The sequence below is a fragment of the Chaetodon auriga genome, chromosome 12, assembly GCF_051107435.1.
Source record: "Chaetodon auriga isolate fChaAug3 chromosome 12, fChaAug3.hap1, whole genome shotgun sequence".
Classification (NCBI taxonomy): domain Eukaryota; kingdom Metazoa; phylum Chordata; class Actinopteri; order Chaetodontiformes; family Chaetodontidae; genus Chaetodon; species Chaetodon auriga.
Window position 1 is genome coordinate 16,912,148 of NC_135085.1, and position 21,033 is coordinate 16,933,180.

Genomic DNA, 21,033 nt, shown 5'->3' on the forward strand with positions numbered 1-21,033 from the left:
ATCACTGTATTTTGTTGAGCCCAGTGGTTCAACGCTGCGTCCAGAGGCACCTCCACTTCCCCTGCAGACTGTTATGTAAGCTTTATACAGAGCAGTTAAGAAATTATTTATAACTGAAATGCACCTTCTTAATATCAGTAATGAGCAAATGTTCAGCACAGACTGCTGAATCAAACCTTTACCAAAAGATGGAAAGTCTGCAGTTGTAGAGCCATTAGTGTATTAGTATTTTCAGTCAAATTTTCAATTGATATCATTAATCATAGGTTTCGTTTTCATAGAAGTTGTGTGCTTTCACCTTGAGCTCTGAACAAAGCAAAAATTTTGTCTCAGAGTGAATAAATAGATAAATAAATCCTGAGGAGTCCCACAAGGAACGTGCTTGGGTCCACTTTTATTTTCCTTTTTTTGTAAAGTATTTACAATATATTCCTGAAAATGCTCATTTATGTATGTGTATGGACAACTTAATTTATATATAGCACTAGTAGAGCTCAATCTGCTGAACATGGGGACCACAGGTCATGACTCAATTCCAAATGAAGACCATTAATCCTGCTCTGCAGCTCACTGCACGAAACAAAAGCTAAAACATTGACTCTTTTCTGGTGCTGTTTTAATCAAAAGCATTGAAGCAGGTTTGCAGACAGTTCCTTTTGTCCCTGAGTGCACTGTACTGTTTGCATCCAGTCCTATTGGCAGAATCTTGGAAATGCAAGCTCTAATACTTTGTTGTGTGTCTCACAAGCCCAAGACTTTTTCATTACCAGCAATTCGACATGAGCTTAGTTTTCTTCAAATGGGTGAAAAAGCCGTGGGTTTGTCTCTGCATGTGGATTGAGCTCTTGCATGCTCGGTTGCCTCGGGTTCAGGATTTGGTTTGGCTGATGTGGAGGAAAAGATTGAAGTGAAGTTGTTTTATAGTCTTTTGTAGAAGTGTAGATATGTTCATTTAAGGCAGCGCAGTCAGGAAGGAGCTTATTTTAGTCCGTCTGGTTTTCCAAGGGTCAGTTCTTAGAAAAGTGGCAGGAGAAGAAGCGTTTCTTTAGTGGCTGATATTTACAGTGTGTCATGCTTATATTGGAGTCTTGCATAGTGTGATATTGACTGTGTTCTGCCCCATTCATGTCATATATTCACCTGCTTACAATAAACCATCCTTTTGTACTTCCTTTCTCTCATGTTCAATAACCGTTTTTCAACTAGTCCATTGTCACATCTCCACTCAAACAACCTGACGATAAAGTAAAGCATTTAGCGGTTTGCTAGACTCTATTTTAAGTTTGACTTTAAATCTCCTCAATGATCACTTACGAGTGATAGCGACTGGCTTTTTGTTTTTCCGGCTTATTAGACAAACTCAAATCTCATTTGGCACAGCCGTTGCTCCCTCCGGTGCTTCAGTGATATCACTGAGGGGAAAACACCCTCTTGTAGTATTCCCTCACAGTTTTTGAACTATTAGCATTTGCATTGTGTTTTATTTTCATTTCAGTCACCCTCACCCATCTTTCTTTTCATCATGTCTATTCCAGGAGTTTCCAGAGAACCCAACCAGCCCTGGTGTCACGCCTAATCATGCCCCCAGGTAGCACACCCCATTGATAATAGATGCTCCCTCCCATGCTGTCCCTCTCTTTCATACATACTTGATACCATCTCATACATCATTTCCTCAGTGGCTACAAATGATTTGGTTGGCTTTAGTAGACAGTCAACAAAAAAGAGGGGGTGATTATACAACTGCTGTGAGCATTTCTAATATCGTCATAGGTTAGTTTGGTGTGTTTCTGTATTATCGGCTCAACAGAAGACATGAGTTGGTTGGATTCTCCAAGTGCAAACAGATTTGACTCTCTGCACTATGCAAAAGTTGCTCCTTCCACTGAATAATAATGATGCTTTCTTTCCCGTAGGATTAAGAGCAGTACTCCTGTGAAAAAAAGATTACGAATTTATTGAATTGTTGTACAAAAAAGCTGAACCACATGAGAATCTATTTGTTTCCCTGCAGCACAGAGGTCCATTTAGAGGCAATGCATTTGAGGCTCATGCCGGATAACATCACTAGATGCATTACTTTGTGATGTTATCACAGGTCTGCATGCAGTGAGTTTGCACAAAATACAAATGGTTCTTTGTCTGCTGGACTAGCACCTTTTGCCAGTGGGACCACCAGTGGTTGTAATCCACGTTATCTTCTCATGGAGCACCTACAGGGAAATGCAGACATATGTGGATGTTTCAGCCTCCATAACTATAGCAATTTAACATGCTAAAAAAAAAAAAAAAAAAAAACAGGACTAAAAATGTGCTGTTTTTCTTTCTCTTCTCCCTCCTTTCACTCATCTTTTCCCCGCCTTCCCCTGATTTTTCTTTAAACTCTCTTTTCACTACCTGTGAAACATACGCGATGTGGCCGATCTTGGAACTTCCAAATCTGTTGTATTCATCACCTCGTCACTGTTTCTGTCATTCATGATCATTGCTCACGCCATCCTCGTGTCTGATGCGCTGAAAACGATCAACCTCATATTTTTTCTGTTTTTGCTCTTTGCCACATACGTGTTTCCTTTTTTTTTTTTGTTTTATTTCCTCCGCGTCCCTCCATCGTCCCGGTCGCTCTCATTTTACCTGTGGCTCCTCTCCCTCCCACATCACCATCACCATCACCCCCTTCATCGCCCCTCCCTTAACCCGGTTGAACTCGTCTTCCGTCCTTCCCTTCCCTCTGTTTTGCAGAGCACCTGTGACACCCTCCGGAGTCACTCGGACAGTCTCGGATTCACGCCGAACATGTTACCTCGTCACCCGACTCTAGGCAACTTTGAGGAGTTTGCTTGTTGACAACATAAAGTAGGGGTTGGGGGCAGGGTGGCACATCCGGGGACTTGACAGCAAACTGTGAAATAATGTATGTATTTAACAGAAAACGGCGGAGTGTACAACTCAAAAAACGTAGAGTTTATCAATACCTGAATAGAAATAGAATACTATCATCAGAAGAAAAAGAGACCACTTCCAAAACAGAACTCAGGTTTAACTGCCATGTCAAGGCATCAGTGTTGATTTATTCATGTTTCATTATGTGGATTTGTTTCTCTTACGCCGTCACTTGAGAATATACAATCAGTGACGACAAATGTGCCCAAAGACGGGATTTCTGACCTGTGGTGAGATGAGTTTCACAGTACTGTTGTGCTAGTTTTGCTGTACACCAATCCAAAAAAAAAAAAAAAAAAAAAAAAAACACCTAGAATAATACACGTGGGTTGGTATGTGTAGCATTGCAGTTTCTTATCCGTGTTGCGTCTCCAGCGTCTAACCGATGCTGTATCGAGTGACCTTATACTTGTCACCAGACTGAACAGCTTTTTGGAAATCTGCTCAACTTTAACGGAGTCGGTCAGAAGAGCTGCTCACACCTGAATCAAAAAACACTGGACGAGTGTTTCATGTTGCCTTTTGCTCCTATGAGGCTGTGAATTGTCTCATCGATTAGACGACTGTGCTTATTCAATTTAGAAACAGAAGAGGAACTTGATTATTTGTGTATATGCAAGGATAGTTTTGTTCCATGTTGTGGATCCCAGGACGCGAGAAACTACTATATTGGATGTTTTTTGTTAACTTTAGTCACTTTTTACAAGAAGTAAGGGTCAAAAAAGAGAATCAGGAGGCCGGGAAAAGGCCGTTGATTGTATCTTTTTATCTTTATACAGCTGACATTTCATTTTTTTTTTTTTTTTTTTGGGTGGGGGGGTGGGAGGGGTAGTGTCACCCTGCTGACTGTCACAAAAAATACTAGCATGCGGCTTGTTGTAAAAGTTGGCCCTTATTTACATTGAATCCATTGAATTGAAGAGAACCAATCAGCCTTTCCTTTTTGCCTTCTTAATAAATCTCAGCTCTTTCTTTTTTCATTACGGTGTCTTAAAGGTGTTCATCAGCACAATGCCCTGTGATAGTAATCTATTCTCTATGGAACATAAGTAGACTTTCAAAGGCTTGTCGATGACATTCCTAAACTTGACAGAAATTTGTAAATACCCACAATCAAATGCCATGAAGAAATTCTATACCGCTCATGTGAGACATTGGTCAAATATATATCTATCGACTGTATATATGAATATAGATATATATAGAGATAAAAAGTGTTTCTTCATCTGTTTTTACACCAGAAGGAATTCGGACTTTCTATCTGGGTGGACCATAAGTGTCTTTGAGTTTCTGGTGATTATAACATGACTGACAAGTAAATAGACTTTATTAGATACAAGAGAATTGCCTCAAAACATGGAAACCATGCACCTCAGCCCCATTCAGCTCAGTTGATTTACAGCAGAAATGCATTGTACAATGTTACCATTGTGTCCTTTTATTATTATTATTATTATTATTCCAGAACATGTAATAAGTCACAAATAACAGTTTGTGATGTATAAATGATCAAGTATAATAAACTCTATATTTACCCATCTTACTCACGAACACAACTTTTCTTCTTATCTTCGTGTGAGTCTATTTCCTCTATTGTTAATGTTCACTGTTATTTAAATCCTTGACACTACAGTAATGGACTTATAGGTACATATCCTCACTATACATACTTTATTGAAAATTTTTATTTTTTGTTTTCTAACTTGTGAAACTTTCAAGTATAATGCCAATCAAGTAAATGGTGTTCATAACACTGTAGCTTTATTACTCTGTTGTCTGTGTATTAGATGACTGTTGATGTGAAGCACAAACCCTTGGAGATCAGCCATCACTTGAAAGCCAATGACCGGACGTCTATGGTTGTGACTACCTTTTATGGCTCTAGTTTTAACCACACACACTGTTGCGCGCGGTGTGTTCACTGCTCCAGCATTAACGGGAATAAGAGCGCACTCCAGCAGGAGCCCGAGATCGCCTCGTGCAGAGACTTTATCCGAATGGAAACTATTCAGGAAACAGAATAAGGTGAATCAGTGGCGTTGTGTCGTGAGCAATAAGTGCACTGAATCAGATCCAACTGTTAAAATTTACACAAAGATATTTGGGATCCCCATTTTTTCAATTCATGAGCTATTCAACAGCTGGAATGGATGTAGACTGATCAGCTGCCAGCTGCAACGCAGATGTATGATATGTCGACTGTACATTAACCATCATTAGCTGAGTAAAGGGACACAAATGCCAATTCATGTTACACGATGATGCTATTCTGATGCTGCATTGCCATGATGATTTAAAGCGTATGTGCGTGCGTGTGTGTGTGTCTCATGTTGCCAGATTAAAAAGCATAAAAATGATCCAGAATTTACCGCAAACTGTGGATGAAGGAAGTGTCCGGGGTCTTTACCTCTCTCTCTCTCCCCACCCCCTGCCTTACGACCAGTCAGAGAACAGCAGAGTGTATGTGAACTGGCAGAAACTATTACTGAATTGTTTGTGCTCATTAGGTAGTCCTCAACTGATATTTACTGCATAGTTATGGCCAAGTAGGAAACAGTATTCTAAATATTTCTGTCACCCGACACCTACATTTGAACTATTTTATTCTTAGAGTTAATAATTTATGTCCCATCGTCCCATTTTCTTCCTTGCATGACCATTGTGTATTCCTATTATCTCTGGTCTCTTAATGTAATCTCAGCCATGCTATTCACTTTGTAAAGTCCGAAATGTATTTTTGGAGCCAGATGAATCAAAGTGGTGTTCTCCACCATCATGTGATCTTTAATCTTTATGACATACAAAGAAGAAAACATCCTCCTCTAACCAGGCTGGGGATTGTGCAATACTCAAAAAAAGAAAGATATTGTGAAGATGTGGAAAAACTGCAATATCCTTCTGTCAATTTTTCTGGATTAGATGAACATAATGTGGCTTGAAGTGAAACTAAAATGTGCCTTCAAGACTGGTTCTTACAGGTTAATGTGAAGATTTTCATGCGCACAGACATCTGGGGAGCTGCACTTGCTTCATCTGGCTCTACGTGCTTTATGTGCATTTTACTGTAGATATGTGATTTTAACTCTGAACTGTACATTAAATAGTTAATACACACTTAACTGTGTAACGTAGTCGTCAAACTGTCGTGAACGTTTCACCTCATAAACCAAACTGGGTGCCAACTTAAAGGCCCTGAGAACATATTCTCTTCATCGCCGATTTTTTGACATACCTCATGTTTCTTCCTAACGTTGTTTCTTACTCAGACATTTTTCACGTTCTAGTGAAACGCTGCCTTCACACGGGCTCGTCTTTACCTTGTTCATGAGTCCCTACAGTGTGGACGCCCCCCGTTGTGGTATTCATGACCTGATAAGTGTAACTTTGCTGAAAGCTCAGAGTTCATAAGTTGAGGTGTGTTTGCTGATGTGAGGCCATAGAAGTTCATTTTTTGGTGGATGGTTAACTTAATATGTCATAATTTTAGTCGTGTAGAGAAGAAAATGTTGATATTCCCAACAACCTCATTTTCCCTCCATCATTTTGCTTTACATTACCTGCTTGCTAGCTTGCTAAACTGTTAGCCTCTGTGGCTTCAAGGCTCAGGCAGTAACGTCCATGTTGCCTTTGCTGAGCAGCAGCATTCTCGTGATTTAACCCGGCACAGTCCCACCTGAAGGTGGCAAAAAAAGTTCTATTTCAAACCAAGTTTTCAAGGCCTTTTATGCAAAGTTGACGCCCAGTTCCATCAAACCTAGCAGCCTAGCTTAGCGAACGCTGACGCTGGCAGAATTAAAAGTCAAGAGGGCGAGATCCAGTCTGCTGGATTGGTTTTATTTTTACTATTTCAAACATGGTTGTCGTAGATCTAATAGATGTTCCCAAAATGCTGAAACAGTCGAGGTGACTTGTAAATGAATCTCACCACAAAGGTCTATTCAGCGGCTGTTCCGCAGCTCGGCAGATTGAGTTTGCTCAGCTGTCGAGGAAACGGCCGAAAGCTCCGCAGACGCTAAGGGAAAGAAACTTGTGGCGAGATTGTTTCGTAGACTACGTCTTTGGCGCAAATGAACATCTAATCTCAAATTTTAAGACAACATGAGAGCGAAAACATGAAGAACAGAACAGCTACTAAATGGACTCTGTGGTGAGAGGTCAAGGGTCAAGAATGAACCGCAATCTGAAAAGCAAACATGTATTTATGTCTTACTGGCTGAAAAATACACAGAAAGAATCACTGACATCCGTCCCAAATTCTACCCACCAAAGCAAAAACACCAGCAAAGTGCAAAATCCACTTTTCATTCAAAATTAAAATTCAAGCTGTATAAAACAACCCTACAGCAGTTGGCCTGAAATGTCCTGTCACCACGAGATAATGAAATACTGAGAGCAGATGCTTTTGTGTTTTTTCATTTTAACTTCATCCACACACTCGCACACGCACACACACACACAAACACACCCCCTTCAAACGTTTTAAATCCTAAAAAGAGCCGGCTAAACGCTCTGGATCCCAGTATCATTAAATCATTCAAAAGGAGAGTTTCTGTACCAAATGAAGTTGTGCCACATTTTAACAAATGCAAAAAACATGAGCAGACATTCCATCATTAATAAATACATGCATCCATTTTCTTGTCTTACATCAGCAAAATGAAAATAAAGCCTTTCCCTATGAACAGTTACTTCAAAGAACTCATTATGTTATAGGAGTAGAATAACACTGCAAGCTGTTCACCATGTTAATATATGTAACCAGAATGGAAACAGCTGATGGTGCAAAACAATCATGAAAATACAGATTATCAGTGGATTTTTTTCTAATTGAACTATTACAAAAGCATAAAAAAAAAACTAAAAAGACATTAGTATAATGATACTGAAAGAAAAAAAATTACGTGTCACTAATGGTCCACTAGTCATTAACTTGTGTGTATATATATATATATGCATTGGCCCATTTATTGATAACCGGCTATAATCCTGGCTGTCAGTGTTCAACATATTTCATAATATTGATAACTAAACAATTTAAAATAAAACTGTCAGTTACAAAGTGCACAAAAGACAAATACAAAAGGGGAAATAAAAAGCCTGAGAACAAAGAAAATGATAAATTAGCTTCCCATGCTATGATACAATCTTGTAATAGGTAGTGGGACAAAGAGTTACTGTTGGTGTGTGAAATGTCGGTATTACAAGTCTGTCATTTGTTCTGGTCTTCAAAAAACAAAACAAAACAAAAAAACACTAACTGTGTATTTTACAGGTCTGTCATTCCCTTGTAATTTTCAGGAAGCATGTGATTTGGTACTAATTACAGGGAAAATATAGACAGGGTGCTGTTGGTGGATTTCCAATTAATCATGTTTAATTAACAGCAAGTGAAGACTAGAGAGTCTATCAGTCAGTTCAGATGATCATCTGAACATGCAAAAACTTGAAATTTGTTTGCAATTTATAGTATACTGAAGATAAAGTTTCCAAAATTTAATGATTCATTTGTGAATATTTACTCAGGTTGAACTGGAGTTCAGTAGTTATATGTTCCAAGGAAATAACAGACTTATAAAAAAAAAAAAAAAAAAAAAAAAAAAGTCACAAAAATAACATGCAGTCCAAACAGAAACATTGACTTAAACCTTCACAATTTTCAAATTAATTGCTAAAACTGACAAATCGATCCATTTAATTAAGCGGCATTGTCGTATTAGCTGCCCGGGAATCTGTGGTCTCCACTAGCGCCGATACATCAGCGGACTTTAACTCATCTCCGTCCAGCTGAATATTGTGGCTAATAAGTACCAACAAACAGCAGAACAGAAATCTCCTCTCAGTCACAATGCTTTCATGACCCAATTTAAGTGATCCTCATTGAAAAATGTTTCTTTATGTTTGGCGTTTGTGGATAAAAATTGATATACTGACTGATAAATTATCACATTTTCTAAACTCTCATGTCAACATTGGCATCCAACTCCTTGATGTGGCTGCAGTCTCCACCGACATTAAGACTTCTATTAATGGAAGCAAATGGATAAAACTGCTTCACTAACACAATGGCAGCACGTCACCACCTCAGAAAGGCTGTTTGGGTAACTGACGCCGTGCGTGCTAGCACTCTGAACTTTATGTATCCAAAATGAATTCACCAAATGAGACCACCACAGATTCAAAGGGCCAATTTTCATTCACAATCAACCATTAAAATGAAATAAACAGCACGTTAATTTCAGTCTTTCGGAGCAGAGGGGCTTCTTGAATGACAACCATTTCAGTGCGGCACATGATGCCCCCTCCCACTTCAGTACTAATTAACCTGGAGACGTATATGCACCAAATTAAACAGGCTGGCAACTTAAAAGAACCTAAAAGCTTGCAGAGCCACTAGGACTTTGTTCCACACAGAGGCACAGCAGAATTAAAGCGGAGGGGAGGTGTTTGAGACCTGGGAGGGATTTGCCTTGTTGGGACTGGTCCTAATGACCCAGCAGAGTGAAGGATGATTGATTCTGCGGCTGAGGTTCAGCGAGAGGCAATTTAGCATTTAGGGTGGACAGAAATCGGCAAAGTAAGGGTGCTGCAAGGCCTCTTCTGCAGAGATCCTCTGGACTGGATTACATTTTAACAGGTTCTGGGTGAGATCAAAGGAGACATTTTAATAAGTGAACAGCAATGTCACATTTCTTGCAAGGAAAAAAACTGCATATTAGCAACAACTGGAGGGTCGTTTTAGACTTTGGTGCTGAACTATTTAGATAAACATGCTCACAGAAGGCCAATAAAAAAGAAACATTTTATTGATCACTGATCTTTAAGAAAAGTTTGACCCATTTATTCTGAAACATTAAAAAGCAGACAAGCCAAAAACAGAATTACCTGGAGAAGATCCCGTCCTGTGCTACTTAGTTTGGGGACCACGTTCACCAGTGAGGTGGTGGCTGGATACATGGGATATGGCTGCAGCCAGAAAAAGAAGCAGTCAGTAATAGTTTAAATCAGTAACAAAGCGTTTACTCCAACCACTGAGGGTAATAATTTACCTTGTAATCAGGGAGTTTCGTCATGGTCTGCCACTGTTCTTCAGTCGGTGTACCCAACAATGTACCACACCGTTAAAGAAAAACTTTCAACAGAGACGTGTGTCCAACCTCTGAACGCTTACTTAGTGCAAATCAACAGTTCTGCCTGAACAAGAGTCCCATGTGTCAAACAATAAGCAGAAGACCCATAATGTCTACTACTAATGACGTCACAAAAAAAAAAAGATATCTGAAGATTCTTTTCAACTGGTCGTCCACATCGTTGCCGGGGAATAACGGCCTTCCAGCGTTGGCCAGCTCTGAATGGGACGTGGAATCAAAATGGAACACGATTAATATTTTATATAAAGTATGAAAAAACCAACAAACCCAACTAGAAACAGCATAAAAAACAAAGTATTGTGCAAGAAACTGACACATGACTACATAGAAACACTCAGCTTATCCACACTCAAGCCACACATTGATAAGATTTTTATTATTATTCTACACCAGTATATAACAAAGAAAGAAGAGATGACTGGAACATCATATCCTCACTGATGTCAACAATCACGAACAAACCTGCAAATATGCATCCAGCAGACCACATGTCAATTGAGGTAGAATAAAGTTTAGCACCAAACAGCACATCTGGAGGCCGGTACCACAATGTCACCACCTACGTTCAAACACAGAGCAGAGTGATAGAATTAGACCAATTACACTAATTATCACGGCCAAACTGGTGTTAACACAACCGTCCAGGCGTCCAGCGTAATGACCGTCCTCCGGGGACGGTGTCATTTCGTACTGACACTGATTTCACAAAGAAAGGGATTTGGCAGCACCGTCACTAAAGCCAAACCGTCGACTCGCATCAGCCATCTGCTTCCCATTACACCTTCTCGACATTTTAACAAACCGCTGCTTTGTCAACTGTCGAGTGTCGTACGGACATTTTTCCAGGTTATGTGAAAATGTGTTTGGTGAAGTGCACTGATGGAGTGAAAAGAATAAAATGAAACTAGAAAAGTTCCGCTTCCCAGAGAGAGCGTGTGGGCCGACTGAAAGCAGCTACGAGTGCTTATGATTCAGCTGGAAAAGTTTAAAAGTTCAGTTCTGTACAGATGTGAATTATGTCATCACACGCTACAGAACCACTAACGAACTTTTCACAAGTCATTTTTACAGAGAAAAATTTGTGAATTCTCAAACCAGAATGACGTAAATGCACTTTTAGCTGCTAAGTAATGTGAAAATGTTGCATCGTGCATCAGGACCGTTTGCAGAGTTCATTTTTTATTCACAATGTTCAGAAAAGTGGTGCACAAAGATGACATCAATTGAGCGTACTCTAGTGCCTTTTTTAATGCTTTACAACACATCCGAGAGCGGAGCGTTTCAAAGCCGCCACCCACCTGTGGATCGTGGGAGACTTTTAATCCGTCTGGATGAACAGTTTTATGGAGTGGAATTTCAAGATAAGTGTGGGAGACTCTGCTTTTTGTAGCACTTGTGTAGCATAGAAAATAATGATGTGCCTCTGCTTCACTCAAAACTTTGGGCTGCCAGAGAAGGAGTTTTTTATACACCATACATTAATCAGCATTCAAACAAATGGAACCCAAGTTAGCTGAAAGGCCAGTTTTCATTGGCATCTAAGAAAAAGTAAGAGCACTGATGATCTCCACTCTGAACCATTCGCTTGGATTTTTAGGTATTTGACTTGGTCGGCAAACAAAATTCCCATATTATCATTAAAAAAACGTCAGTCACTGTATTTAATGTGTGCTGGATGTACTACACACAGGATATAAAATGCAGTGTGAAATCACTGCAGCACCGTTCTTCCTCTTGCTGAAACAGTGCTGAGTCTCAGGACAATACATCCTCTGAAAAGACCTTTCAAAATGACCTTACTTCAAATTCTCAGTGCCTTTCACTCCTTTCCCCTCCTCTATTACATTTTCAGATCAGTATTGTCACCCTGGGTCAAGTGCCCCCCCCCCATGAGAGTGGCTTGCCGGGCCTTTAGGTCAGCCAACCAAAAACCACTAAACCTTTCTGAGACTTGCCTTGTCATTTCTCTGATGGCATCAGCAACAACAAAAGAAGTCAAACAGCACTTAAACCACATGCTGCTGTGTGTCCCACTCTTTCCCCATCATTAAGTTAACAGCTTCACTTCAGCACCACGGAGAAACAAACTGAGGCCATCGACTGCTCACACTAATAATAAGAGCACAATAAGTGTCTAAAACCATGACATATTGTACAAGAGGCCATGGATCTGCCATCCATGCTGCTGCAGTTGGAGTCAGATGTGACTATTGTGCCATATGTTGATATTACCTTCCATACTGATTACGAATTTTTAGGAACATATATTAACTAGGAACATATATATTTTGCATGAGATATGGGACCGTTTACATTAGCTACACAGGGTGAAAACAACGTCCATGAAAGCCTGGATTAAAGAGCACTAATGTCTTCATATCAGTCAATACCTGATTTAACAGCAGTCAAAATGTTCAGAAATCAGTCTGATTTGGTTTCACTTTAAATCTGGAACGTGCCAAAAATCAGTTAAGATGGGAGAAGTCGGTTAGTGAAGTGCAACTTACCTCTGCTGAGTAACACCTCACAGGAATGCCAAAGGCTCGAGCCAACCCGAAGTCAGCCAGCTTCAACTCCCCGTTCTACGGACAGAGACACAAGTCACCGGATCCTCCCAGGTGAGTTAACACTGACTGATAAACCACAGTCAACAGCTCTGCAGATTTAGCTATACACTTCACACATACTGTTACTGATGTCAAGTTCGGAAGTTGGTTTTGGTTTGCTTTCCTCTTGGTTTTAATACTACTGATGTGCTTAGCCGTATTATCTTCTCATACAGTGACAAATATTTACCATCCAAATGCGCATGAACACTCACCCTGTTTATGAGGAGATTCTGCGGCTTCAGATCTCTGTGAAGAACGTTTCGACTGTGGCAGAAAGCAAGGCCTTTCAACAGCTGGTACATGAATGACTGCATCAGAGAGGGGGAGACTGAGTTTAATACACACAAAACCATCTTTAAGCAGTTAATTCCAAGTTTCACAAGATATAAGTGACATGCACACATGCCAAAGATGATGCTATCTAAACACCAAGCTATCCACACAGTATGCATTCAAGCAGGCACGTTGTACTTGGTTAAACTCTTCTTGGGTTTTCCAGGATGTTTATCTCATACCTTCACAGTTTCAGGATCTAGATCTCCATTGCAGCTGTCAAAATACTTCTTCAAATCCTGCAGTTGACATAAGAGACACACATTAGCCTCAGAAGGCACACATGAACACATACTGTAGGTTTTGGATGGCTAAATCTCACCTGATCACAATATTCAAAAACCAAGGTTAACTTCTTGTCACTGTGCAAAACATCATGTAGTCTGGAGGAGACAGAGCAGATATCAGCTGATGCTGGCTGACATCAGGGTGTATTAACTCAGCAACAAACAATGAAAAACTACATAACAACACGTTCAATTCAGTTTGTGCAGCAGACTGACCTGACAATGTTTTTATGCTTTAGCTCCTTCAGAAGACAGATTTCTCTCAGAGCAGAACTTGGCACCCCCTGAAAAAACGACACCCAGCTTAATGAGCACTAGCCTGCTAACAGCTGGCTAGCAGATAGCGTTAACGCAATGTAAATGTTATTGTGACAGCATACCTCGTCGTCATCGTCCAATCTGACTCTTTTCAAAGCCACGATTTCGTGGGTTTCTCTGTTTTTAGCCTTGAAAACTGTCCCATACGTACCTACGGGGGAGATAACGTTGAACTAAACCATAGTTATCGTATTGATGAATGGCATAGCAACGCTGAGGTGCTAGTATTAGCTCGCTAGCTAGCTCATGTTAATATCGTAAAAGCAGACAAATCTCCTGACAAATCTTGTCAGTAACACACATCACTGAATGTAACCGCTGCAACGTTACAGAAGGTTTTGTATGTAAGGAATTAACGCGAACACAAAGCTCGACATCTAGCTAACGTTAGCCATGCAACTACATGAATGCTAGCTGAGCAAACCAGGGTAGCTAATATTAACTTTATTAAAAAGCGTATGAAACTTACCCTCTCCGATTTTTTCAAGCTTTTCATATTTCTGCATGTTTGGCTAGTGAAGCCAGCCTTGAACGAGCTAGCAAACCAATGACTGAATGAAGCCCCAAATTGGGGTTAATAATGTGATGATAGCTAGCGTTAGCTTGAAGCTATCTGCACTTGGTGCTCCTGCTCGGTCTGACTGCAGCAAAGCTTCTCTTGTTGGTCATCTAGAGGCGAAAAGATGAACTGCAAAGTCTTGAAACCCAGATCCCAAAACACTGCTGGATGCTGAAACAACTTAGCAGTAATTTTCTGCTCTTTAATGATATTTTATAGGAAACTTTGGTTCTACAAGGAAAATAAAATGGCTATATTCAGAGGTTAAACCAGTTCACACCAATCATTTATCAGGTTAGCAGATTCTCAACTTGACCCACATACAGGACTGCAGGCAAAGACAGCAGCAGTGCTGGATGCATCTGCCTTCTGTAGCCTGTGATGTCTGAAAAAAGACCCCCCTTAAATGTGTTCCCCTTACTTAAGTTGATCATTTGTAATCTGTGTAAGTGTGCTTTGATTTAAGAAGTGCAGACAGCCTGTTAGCCTGTTTAATGATATAAACACTCCTTCAAAGGGAAACAAATCCTAGCGCTTCACTTGTTCCATTTGGGAAATGAGCCAATGATACAATTAATGAATCGTGATGTCTAATATTCACCAGCGTGCAAGACTTTGTGGCAGCGCTCAGTCTGTGCAGACACACAATGAACAGATAAAATAATGCACATTTAAGTCACCCCACACCTAAAAGTTTGAGGTTTCAGCAGCTGTGTCGCACTAGATTACAAGTGTGACAAGTTAGTCAAAAGATTTAACTTACACTTAAACTTAACAGTTAAAGTGAAATCATATATCCAGAGGTAGACACCAGCTTTAAAATACAGCTAGCAGTTATCACACGGTGAAGTGTGGTAGTACTGGTGCCAAAACAGCACTTCCTCCCCAGATGTCCCATCTAAACAGAATGGATGATTGCGGAGAGCAGCTGAAGCACAGAGTGGAAATTATATTTCTGCTTTCTTTATCCCCGAGTGATCTACAAGACTTTAACTGTAAGATCACTGCAAGAAACGACACTATCCACAAAACATATACTGCTCATTATTTAGGCTCACTCAACCCTGTGCTTGTGACAATGCAGGGAAATTCTGTGTATTATCATCCATAAAAAAGGGAAAATACAGCATACTCTCATTAAAACCAAGTTTAATTCTTTTTTTCTACCACAATATATCATTCTATACAGGATAAGAGAGAACAGTGTTATGAAATTCCCATTTAAGTCAGACACTGTACAGTAGTGTGGTTTGTTAATCATCACAGGCTGATCCAGTTGGTCCACTTATCCATTTACATACATACTGTACATTTAAGTTTGTCGTAAAACTAGACAGAGAACTGGTGAATTTAAACTACATGTTTTACATAATCTTTTTGTTGAGGCAAGTCTGTTCCACTGCTCATGGTAGTCTCATTGCACATAGATCTACAGTAAACATGTTTTGGTGTGTTCATTTCTGCCCCTCAGCTCTTTGCCGACGGACTAGATCTGAATAAAGTCCTCCTTTGCTCAGCAGCTCCAAGTGAGTCCCAGCCTTAAAAGAAAAGAGGAAGCTGTTAGACAGAAGTAAAACTTATATTGGACAGTCCGCACATTGATGGACGCAACCAATATACCTGAATGAAGTCAATTCTTTTCAGTGTTCTTTGAACTTACAAGGTAATAAATTAACCAAGACTTCTGGGAGGAGATAAGAGCACCTCAGTTTCAATACCCTGCTGCCTCACCTCCACAATGCGGCCATTGCTGATGACACAGATGAGGTCAGCCCCTTGAATGGTGCTCAGCCGGTGGGCGATAATAAGTACGGTGCGACCCCTTGTGGCCCTGTCCAGAGCCTCCTGCACCACTCGCTCTGATTCTGCATCCAGGGCGCTCGTGGCTTCGTCCAGCACCAGGATGGTGGGGTTCTTGATCAAGGCGCGGGCGATAGCGATGCGTTGCTTCTGGCCACCTGATAGCGTCACACCTCGCTCACCTGGGTTGAGAACTCGAGAGCTTAGTATTTAAAAGGCGCACAAATTTCAATATCTTGTAAATGCCTGAACGAAAGCACGTACCAACCACAGTGTTATAGCCGTCTGGGAAAGCTGTAATGAAGCGGTGAGCATTGGCCTGCTTGGCTGCATTAATGACCTCAGCATCTGTGGCCTCAGGCTTCCCAAAGCGGATGTTCTCCATGACAGATGATCCGAACAAAACTGGCTCCTGGAGATACAGGGCGGAGGATACTGTGAAAACTGGAACAGCTATGAATGTGTATAATTCATACTTTTATTAAACCGACTTATTATTCATATCCATATTTTAAAGCAGGGATGAATTAATGAAGAACACTTTTTACCTGATTGATAAATCCAATGACCTGCCCCCTGAACCAGGCCAGATCAAGTGTTCGGATGTCAAGTCCGTCCAGCATGATTACACCGCTGGTCGGGTCATAGAAACGCTCCAGCAAGGACGCCACGGTGGACTTTCCTAAAACGCATTACATGAATCATTTATAGGCTCACTATCACACTGTGTTATCCACGTCAGTCACATGTTTACAATCAGAATCATTAATTAAGAAATTACCTCCTCCAGATTCTCCCACAATGGCAACAGTTTTACAAGGCGGCAGCGTCAAGTTGAACTTCTTCAAAATCTGATGGCCAGGTCTTGTTGGATAGCTTTAAATATACAAAAAAAGACATCAGTAGATAGTATCCTGTGATATTTATGTCCAGTTAATGTCTCGAGTTGTCTTGAAATCTACTTTTTTTTTTTTTTTAACCTGAATGAAATGTCCATAAAATCCACTCTTCCCATCAGAGAATGGTACGGGATGCGTCCTCCTCCAGACAGCGGTATGGTCGGCTTCAAAGCCAAGTATTCAAAGACCCGAGCCCCAGAGCTTATTCCTCTCACCATCTGCAATGAATGTTAGAGACTGGTTTGATTTCTCCCTAAATAGTATTTCAGATTTGTACAAAAGTGCACAAAATGTGTGTCAATCAGATAACAAACAAACCTGTCCAAAAAGGATAGAGATACTCGCCAATGACCTGAGCATAAAGAGAATATAGGAGTTATACCATCGACAAACATCAGGTGCATTTAAACTGATACATTTAACTGTAAATGATAAAAAAAGAGCAATGATCGTAGAACAAGTTGTGTCTTTTACCTCTGAACAGTCTGGGAAGCAACCAGGAAAGACATGAGGTCTCCAGGGCTCATTTCATTGCTAGAAATTAACGTCCCTCCAGCAAAAATAGTTCCTAGGACAATGCCTGTATTGACAGCACACAACACAAAAACATGACTATACTGGGTGTCATGAGGTACAGTAACAGTCTGCTCCACGATGTGTTCATCAGTTAAAATCAAAAAACACACTCACAGTTCAGGGCAATGTTTGAGAGTCCTTGGAAAACTGCTATTCCAGCACCAAGATTTTCATTCATTTCACATGATTTATCAACCTCATATGCATATAGCCTGCAGAAAAAAAGGCATATAAATTAAACATATGCTGTCTGACATACAGCATACTGCATCTCTACATGCACCATGGACACGAGGACGTTGTAATAACCTCTCACTTACTGGAGCTCTCGTTCCTCCATCGCAAACGCTTTCACTGTCCGAACATTGCCGAGTGCTTCGTCTGCCACTCCTGTTGCTTTTGCAACCTTAAAATAAACACAGTTTTGTTGAGGCACAGTTAAACAGCGATATAAGCTTTTTTTTTGTAAATAGCAAAATAATATCAATTTAACTGTGCCTCACTTTAAACATGCAGCAAGTACAGACACTGAAAATGAATCGGTTGAGTTTTCGGTGTGATAAAAGACAGACTTCATGGTATCAGTGCAAAGACAGCTTCTCAAAACCACCAGCAATCTGAAGAAAACAACTTTCTGTCACTTATGACATTGCCCGTTTGAAATGTTCATGACATATTTCGCGATGTAAGTGTTAACATAGACACATCTCTCTGTTCTTATGTCAGCCCACAAAATGATGAGTAGGAGTCAAGAAGATGTTCAGAGTAACTTGGCATCTTCGCATTTGTGGGCAGAAGTGAGAACAGATCCTGTTAAGAGAGGAAGAGGTACAGTTTGTCTGCCACATTCGTAAAGAAGGTCTGTTCCGCTTGCTCATATCTACGGCTTTTTGAATTATGGCTGCTCTGATTCTGCGGCCCCCTTGTGACCATCCAAGGTTCTGAGCAAAATGATAATAGTGCCTCACCTGCTCTTGAGCCAAACGGGACAGTTTGCGGAGGAATGAGCCCATGAGAGCCCCTGCTCCCACTAGACAAGGGAGGACAACCACGGTCAAACCCGTGAGTTTGGGGGAGATGATATAGAGAGAGACAAAACATCCAACTGTCTGTGTAATACTCCGAAGACCCTAGAAATGTGCAAAGAGAGCAAAAAGTAGAAATCAGGCGACTGAGACTATACAGCATATTACTTATTATTTTGCAACACAAATATAGCACTTCATACCTGAGAGATGACCAATTTAAAGGATGACTTGAATTCCTGAATGTCAGCAGTCAATCGATTCACCAGCTGTCCAGTTTTATTTGCATCAAAGAAAGCCACATCTTGCCTGAGATCAAAAAATAACACTGACTGCCAATGTAGTCCACCCACCAGCTAAACAGTGGTTATCAGCATAGAAATGACAGCATCCCGCCTGATGACCATCGCTGTCACAGCATCCATGCATTCTTCTGCTCTAACATTCAGGGGTCATGTACCTCAGCAGGGATGCGAAAAGGGTCTTCCTCATGTCTGCTGCAACTCTCTCCCCAACCCTCGAAAGCAGGATGATGTAGCCACTCGTCAGCAGGCCCTGCACAAAGGAGGTGATTAACGACCAGCGCAACAGACCATTTTCCAGAAAACAGCTGTGACATTTGTCTATTTTCATGCACATTGTACTCAGAATGAAAGTGAGTGGAACAGAATATGCAGACATGTGAGGGTAATGGGCATCATAGCTCTAATAAAAATGAACAGAATTACTGAGAGAAAATGTGTCCACCACACTTAGACTTTATAATTCAATCCAACACAATAACAACAGCCTGGTAACGCAGAGTTGAACAACACTTCTCTGCCATAGTTTCAACAGAAATATCGTATAAAAAGCTTCATTATGGTGGCAGTTATTTCAGAGCTGCTGCACTGGAATGCATTATATCGTCCAGGTGCTACTTTTATTACATCCATCCCCTGCATTTCTTCTCAGTTAATTAACAGAGAAATAAATTTCCAGTTATTATCACCTATATTGCAATTATTTTAAATGGCACAATGAGCACAAGATTCCTCGTGCAAATAAAACAGCTGACTGCACAGTTATAGTTATATCAGGCATAGATCTCCATTTGACAGCGCAAAAACAACAGCTGACTTTGTTGAAGCTTTGGCATATAAGTCGTGTACTTACTTGGATACCATACAGTCCAAGTAATTTCAGTGCAGGACCTTTTATCTCCTGGACATAATTCCTCGTTTGTTCTCTCAGGTAACGTGCCACCACATTCACCAGATCCCCCAGCATCAAGGGGATTTGAATATTCAAGATAGCTGCGGCAAAAGCAAGCTGAAATGAAAAGCACTTGGTTTAACTGCAGAAATCTTACACATAGACCACACCTTATTCTATTTCAGAATCACCAACATTGCATCTTAAGTGATCTTACCACAACAGCACCGACGAGAGCAAACAGTTGAGGTTTGACAAATTCCCACAGGATATGCCATTTGAACTCAGGCACGGGGCTTTTGACTGCAACTTCAACAGGGATGTTGTTATTCTCATCTGCCTCGCAGTAAGCCACATGACAAAACAGTCGTGCAGAGACGGTGAGCGCTGCTGGTCCCAGGATAAACTTCAGAGCCACTGCTGGGGGTTTGGATGTTCGGGCGATGGGCCGGCGGACAGCCCTCTGAGTGAGGCTCCAAAAACGGCTGATGGCATTCCCAGGCTGCTGTGAGGAGCCATGTGCAGTAGATCCTGGAGATGTGTACCGCCTGGATATGAGACAGAATAGACTTTCAATGACATACAGTATCATCAAAGCTAACGTGACAAAGGTTATATAGGTGTACATTGATCTGAATAAGGGCTGCAGCTAATATGAATCTGATTTTCTCAGTTAATCATCATTAATAAATCTCTCTATGTTACATGGGAATCACACTGGGAAGGGATGCATCATGGGCAATACCAAACTGCTTCTTTTGACCAAACCCCAACGTTATTACATTTATAATAATGTGATATGAGAAGCTGGAGTCGGATTTGAACAAATCAGCAAAAGCATGAAAATTGTTGTTGACTAATTTACTGTCGATCAACTGATCGATTAATCATCTACAAGACATATTACAACCAATGTACACAAGTTTATTTCACTCTGCCAATCTATGACTGAACACTAAGAAACCTACTACTATTTAGAAAAAAGTAGGCCAAGCTCATCAGTGTTGATTAACGACATATGGCTTATAGACCTGATACAGGTCGGCTGTCATTAACCAAACTCGGTAACAGGTCACATTACCCTACCGTGTAAGTTTCCATATGTCTGCTGTGTTATTGCATCGCGGGTGTAACGACAATGATCGCACTGGAGCAGTAATGCTTGCTCTACAACAGAGGAGCTGAAACATGTTTTATTCTTCTTTCAGTGATACAAGCTCATTAAATCAAAGCAATCGTTAAGCCTTGCAGTAATCCACAGGCAACCTGCGGGCTGCCATATTGACTCTGACCCAGAGTGCATTTCAGTCGCCATAGAGGAGGTCAGCTTTACTGTGGAGAC

At 40.7% G+C, this 21,033-nt stretch overlaps 3 protein-coding genes across 11 annotated transcripts in view; 1 reads left to right on the forward strand and 2 right to left on the reverse strand.

The window, feature by feature from the left end:
- Nucleotides 1-3,225, forward strand: part of asic1c (acid-sensing (proton-gated) ion channel 1c) — an 86,193-nt gene extending 82,968 nt beyond the window's left edge. For 4 of the 9 annotated variants that reach the window (XM_076744306.1, XM_076744305.1, XM_076744301.1 and 1 more), the window contains exons 10-11: nucleotides 1,536-1,588; nucleotides 2,743-3,224. In XM_076744306.1, coding sequence (XP_076600421.1) covers nucleotides 1,536-1,588; nucleotides 2,743-2,821 — 132 coding nt within the window. In that variant the 3' untranslated portion in view covers nucleotides 2,822-3,224. Of the gene's footprint in view, nucleotides 1-1,535; nucleotides 1,589-2,742 lie in introns of all 9 variants that reach the window. The other 5 variants (XM_076744308.1, XM_076744309.1, XM_076744303.1 and 2 more) reach the window with 2 other exon arrangements.
- Nucleotides 3,226-6,763: 3,538 nt separating this feature from the next.
- Nucleotides 6,764-14,308, reverse strand: cdk5 (cyclin dependent kinase 5). Its single transcript, XM_076744310.1, has 12 exons — nucleotides 14,108-14,308; nucleotides 13,701-13,789; nucleotides 13,537-13,604; nucleotides 13,356-13,416; nucleotides 13,216-13,272; nucleotides 12,913-13,008; nucleotides 12,599-12,673; nucleotides 10,554-10,650; nucleotides 10,219-10,288; nucleotides 9,990-10,050; nucleotides 9,826-9,906; nucleotides 6,764-9,580 (listed from the first exon to the last, which is right to left on the reverse strand). The coding sequence occupies exons 1-12, from the start codon at nucleotides 14,142-14,144 to the stop codon at nucleotides 9,494-9,496; spliced, it is 879 nt and encodes a 292-aa protein (XP_076600425.1). The 5' UTR covers nucleotides 14,145-14,308; the 3' UTR covers nucleotides 6,764-9,493.
- A 1,020-nt stretch (nucleotides 14,309-15,328) lies between these two features.
- Nucleotides 15,329-20,980, reverse strand: abcb8 (ATP-binding cassette, sub-family B (MDR/TAP), member 8). Its single transcript, XM_076746045.1, has 16 exons — nucleotides 20,778-20,980; nucleotides 19,909-20,239; nucleotides 19,653-19,808; nucleotides 18,958-19,052; nucleotides 18,701-18,806; nucleotides 18,441-18,602; nucleotides 17,793-17,878; nucleotides 17,587-17,684; nucleotides 17,371-17,476; nucleotides 17,215-17,248; nucleotides 16,978-17,114; nucleotides 16,779-16,873; nucleotides 16,546-16,679; nucleotides 16,262-16,409; nucleotides 15,929-16,179; nucleotides 15,329-15,735 (listed from the first exon to the last, which is right to left on the reverse strand). The coding sequence occupies exons 1-16, from the start codon at nucleotides 20,879-20,881 to the stop codon at nucleotides 15,652-15,654; spliced, it is 2,127 nt and encodes a 708-aa protein (XP_076602160.1). The 5' UTR covers nucleotides 20,882-20,980; the 3' UTR covers nucleotides 15,329-15,651.
- Nucleotides 20,981-21,033: the final 53 nt, after the last annotated feature.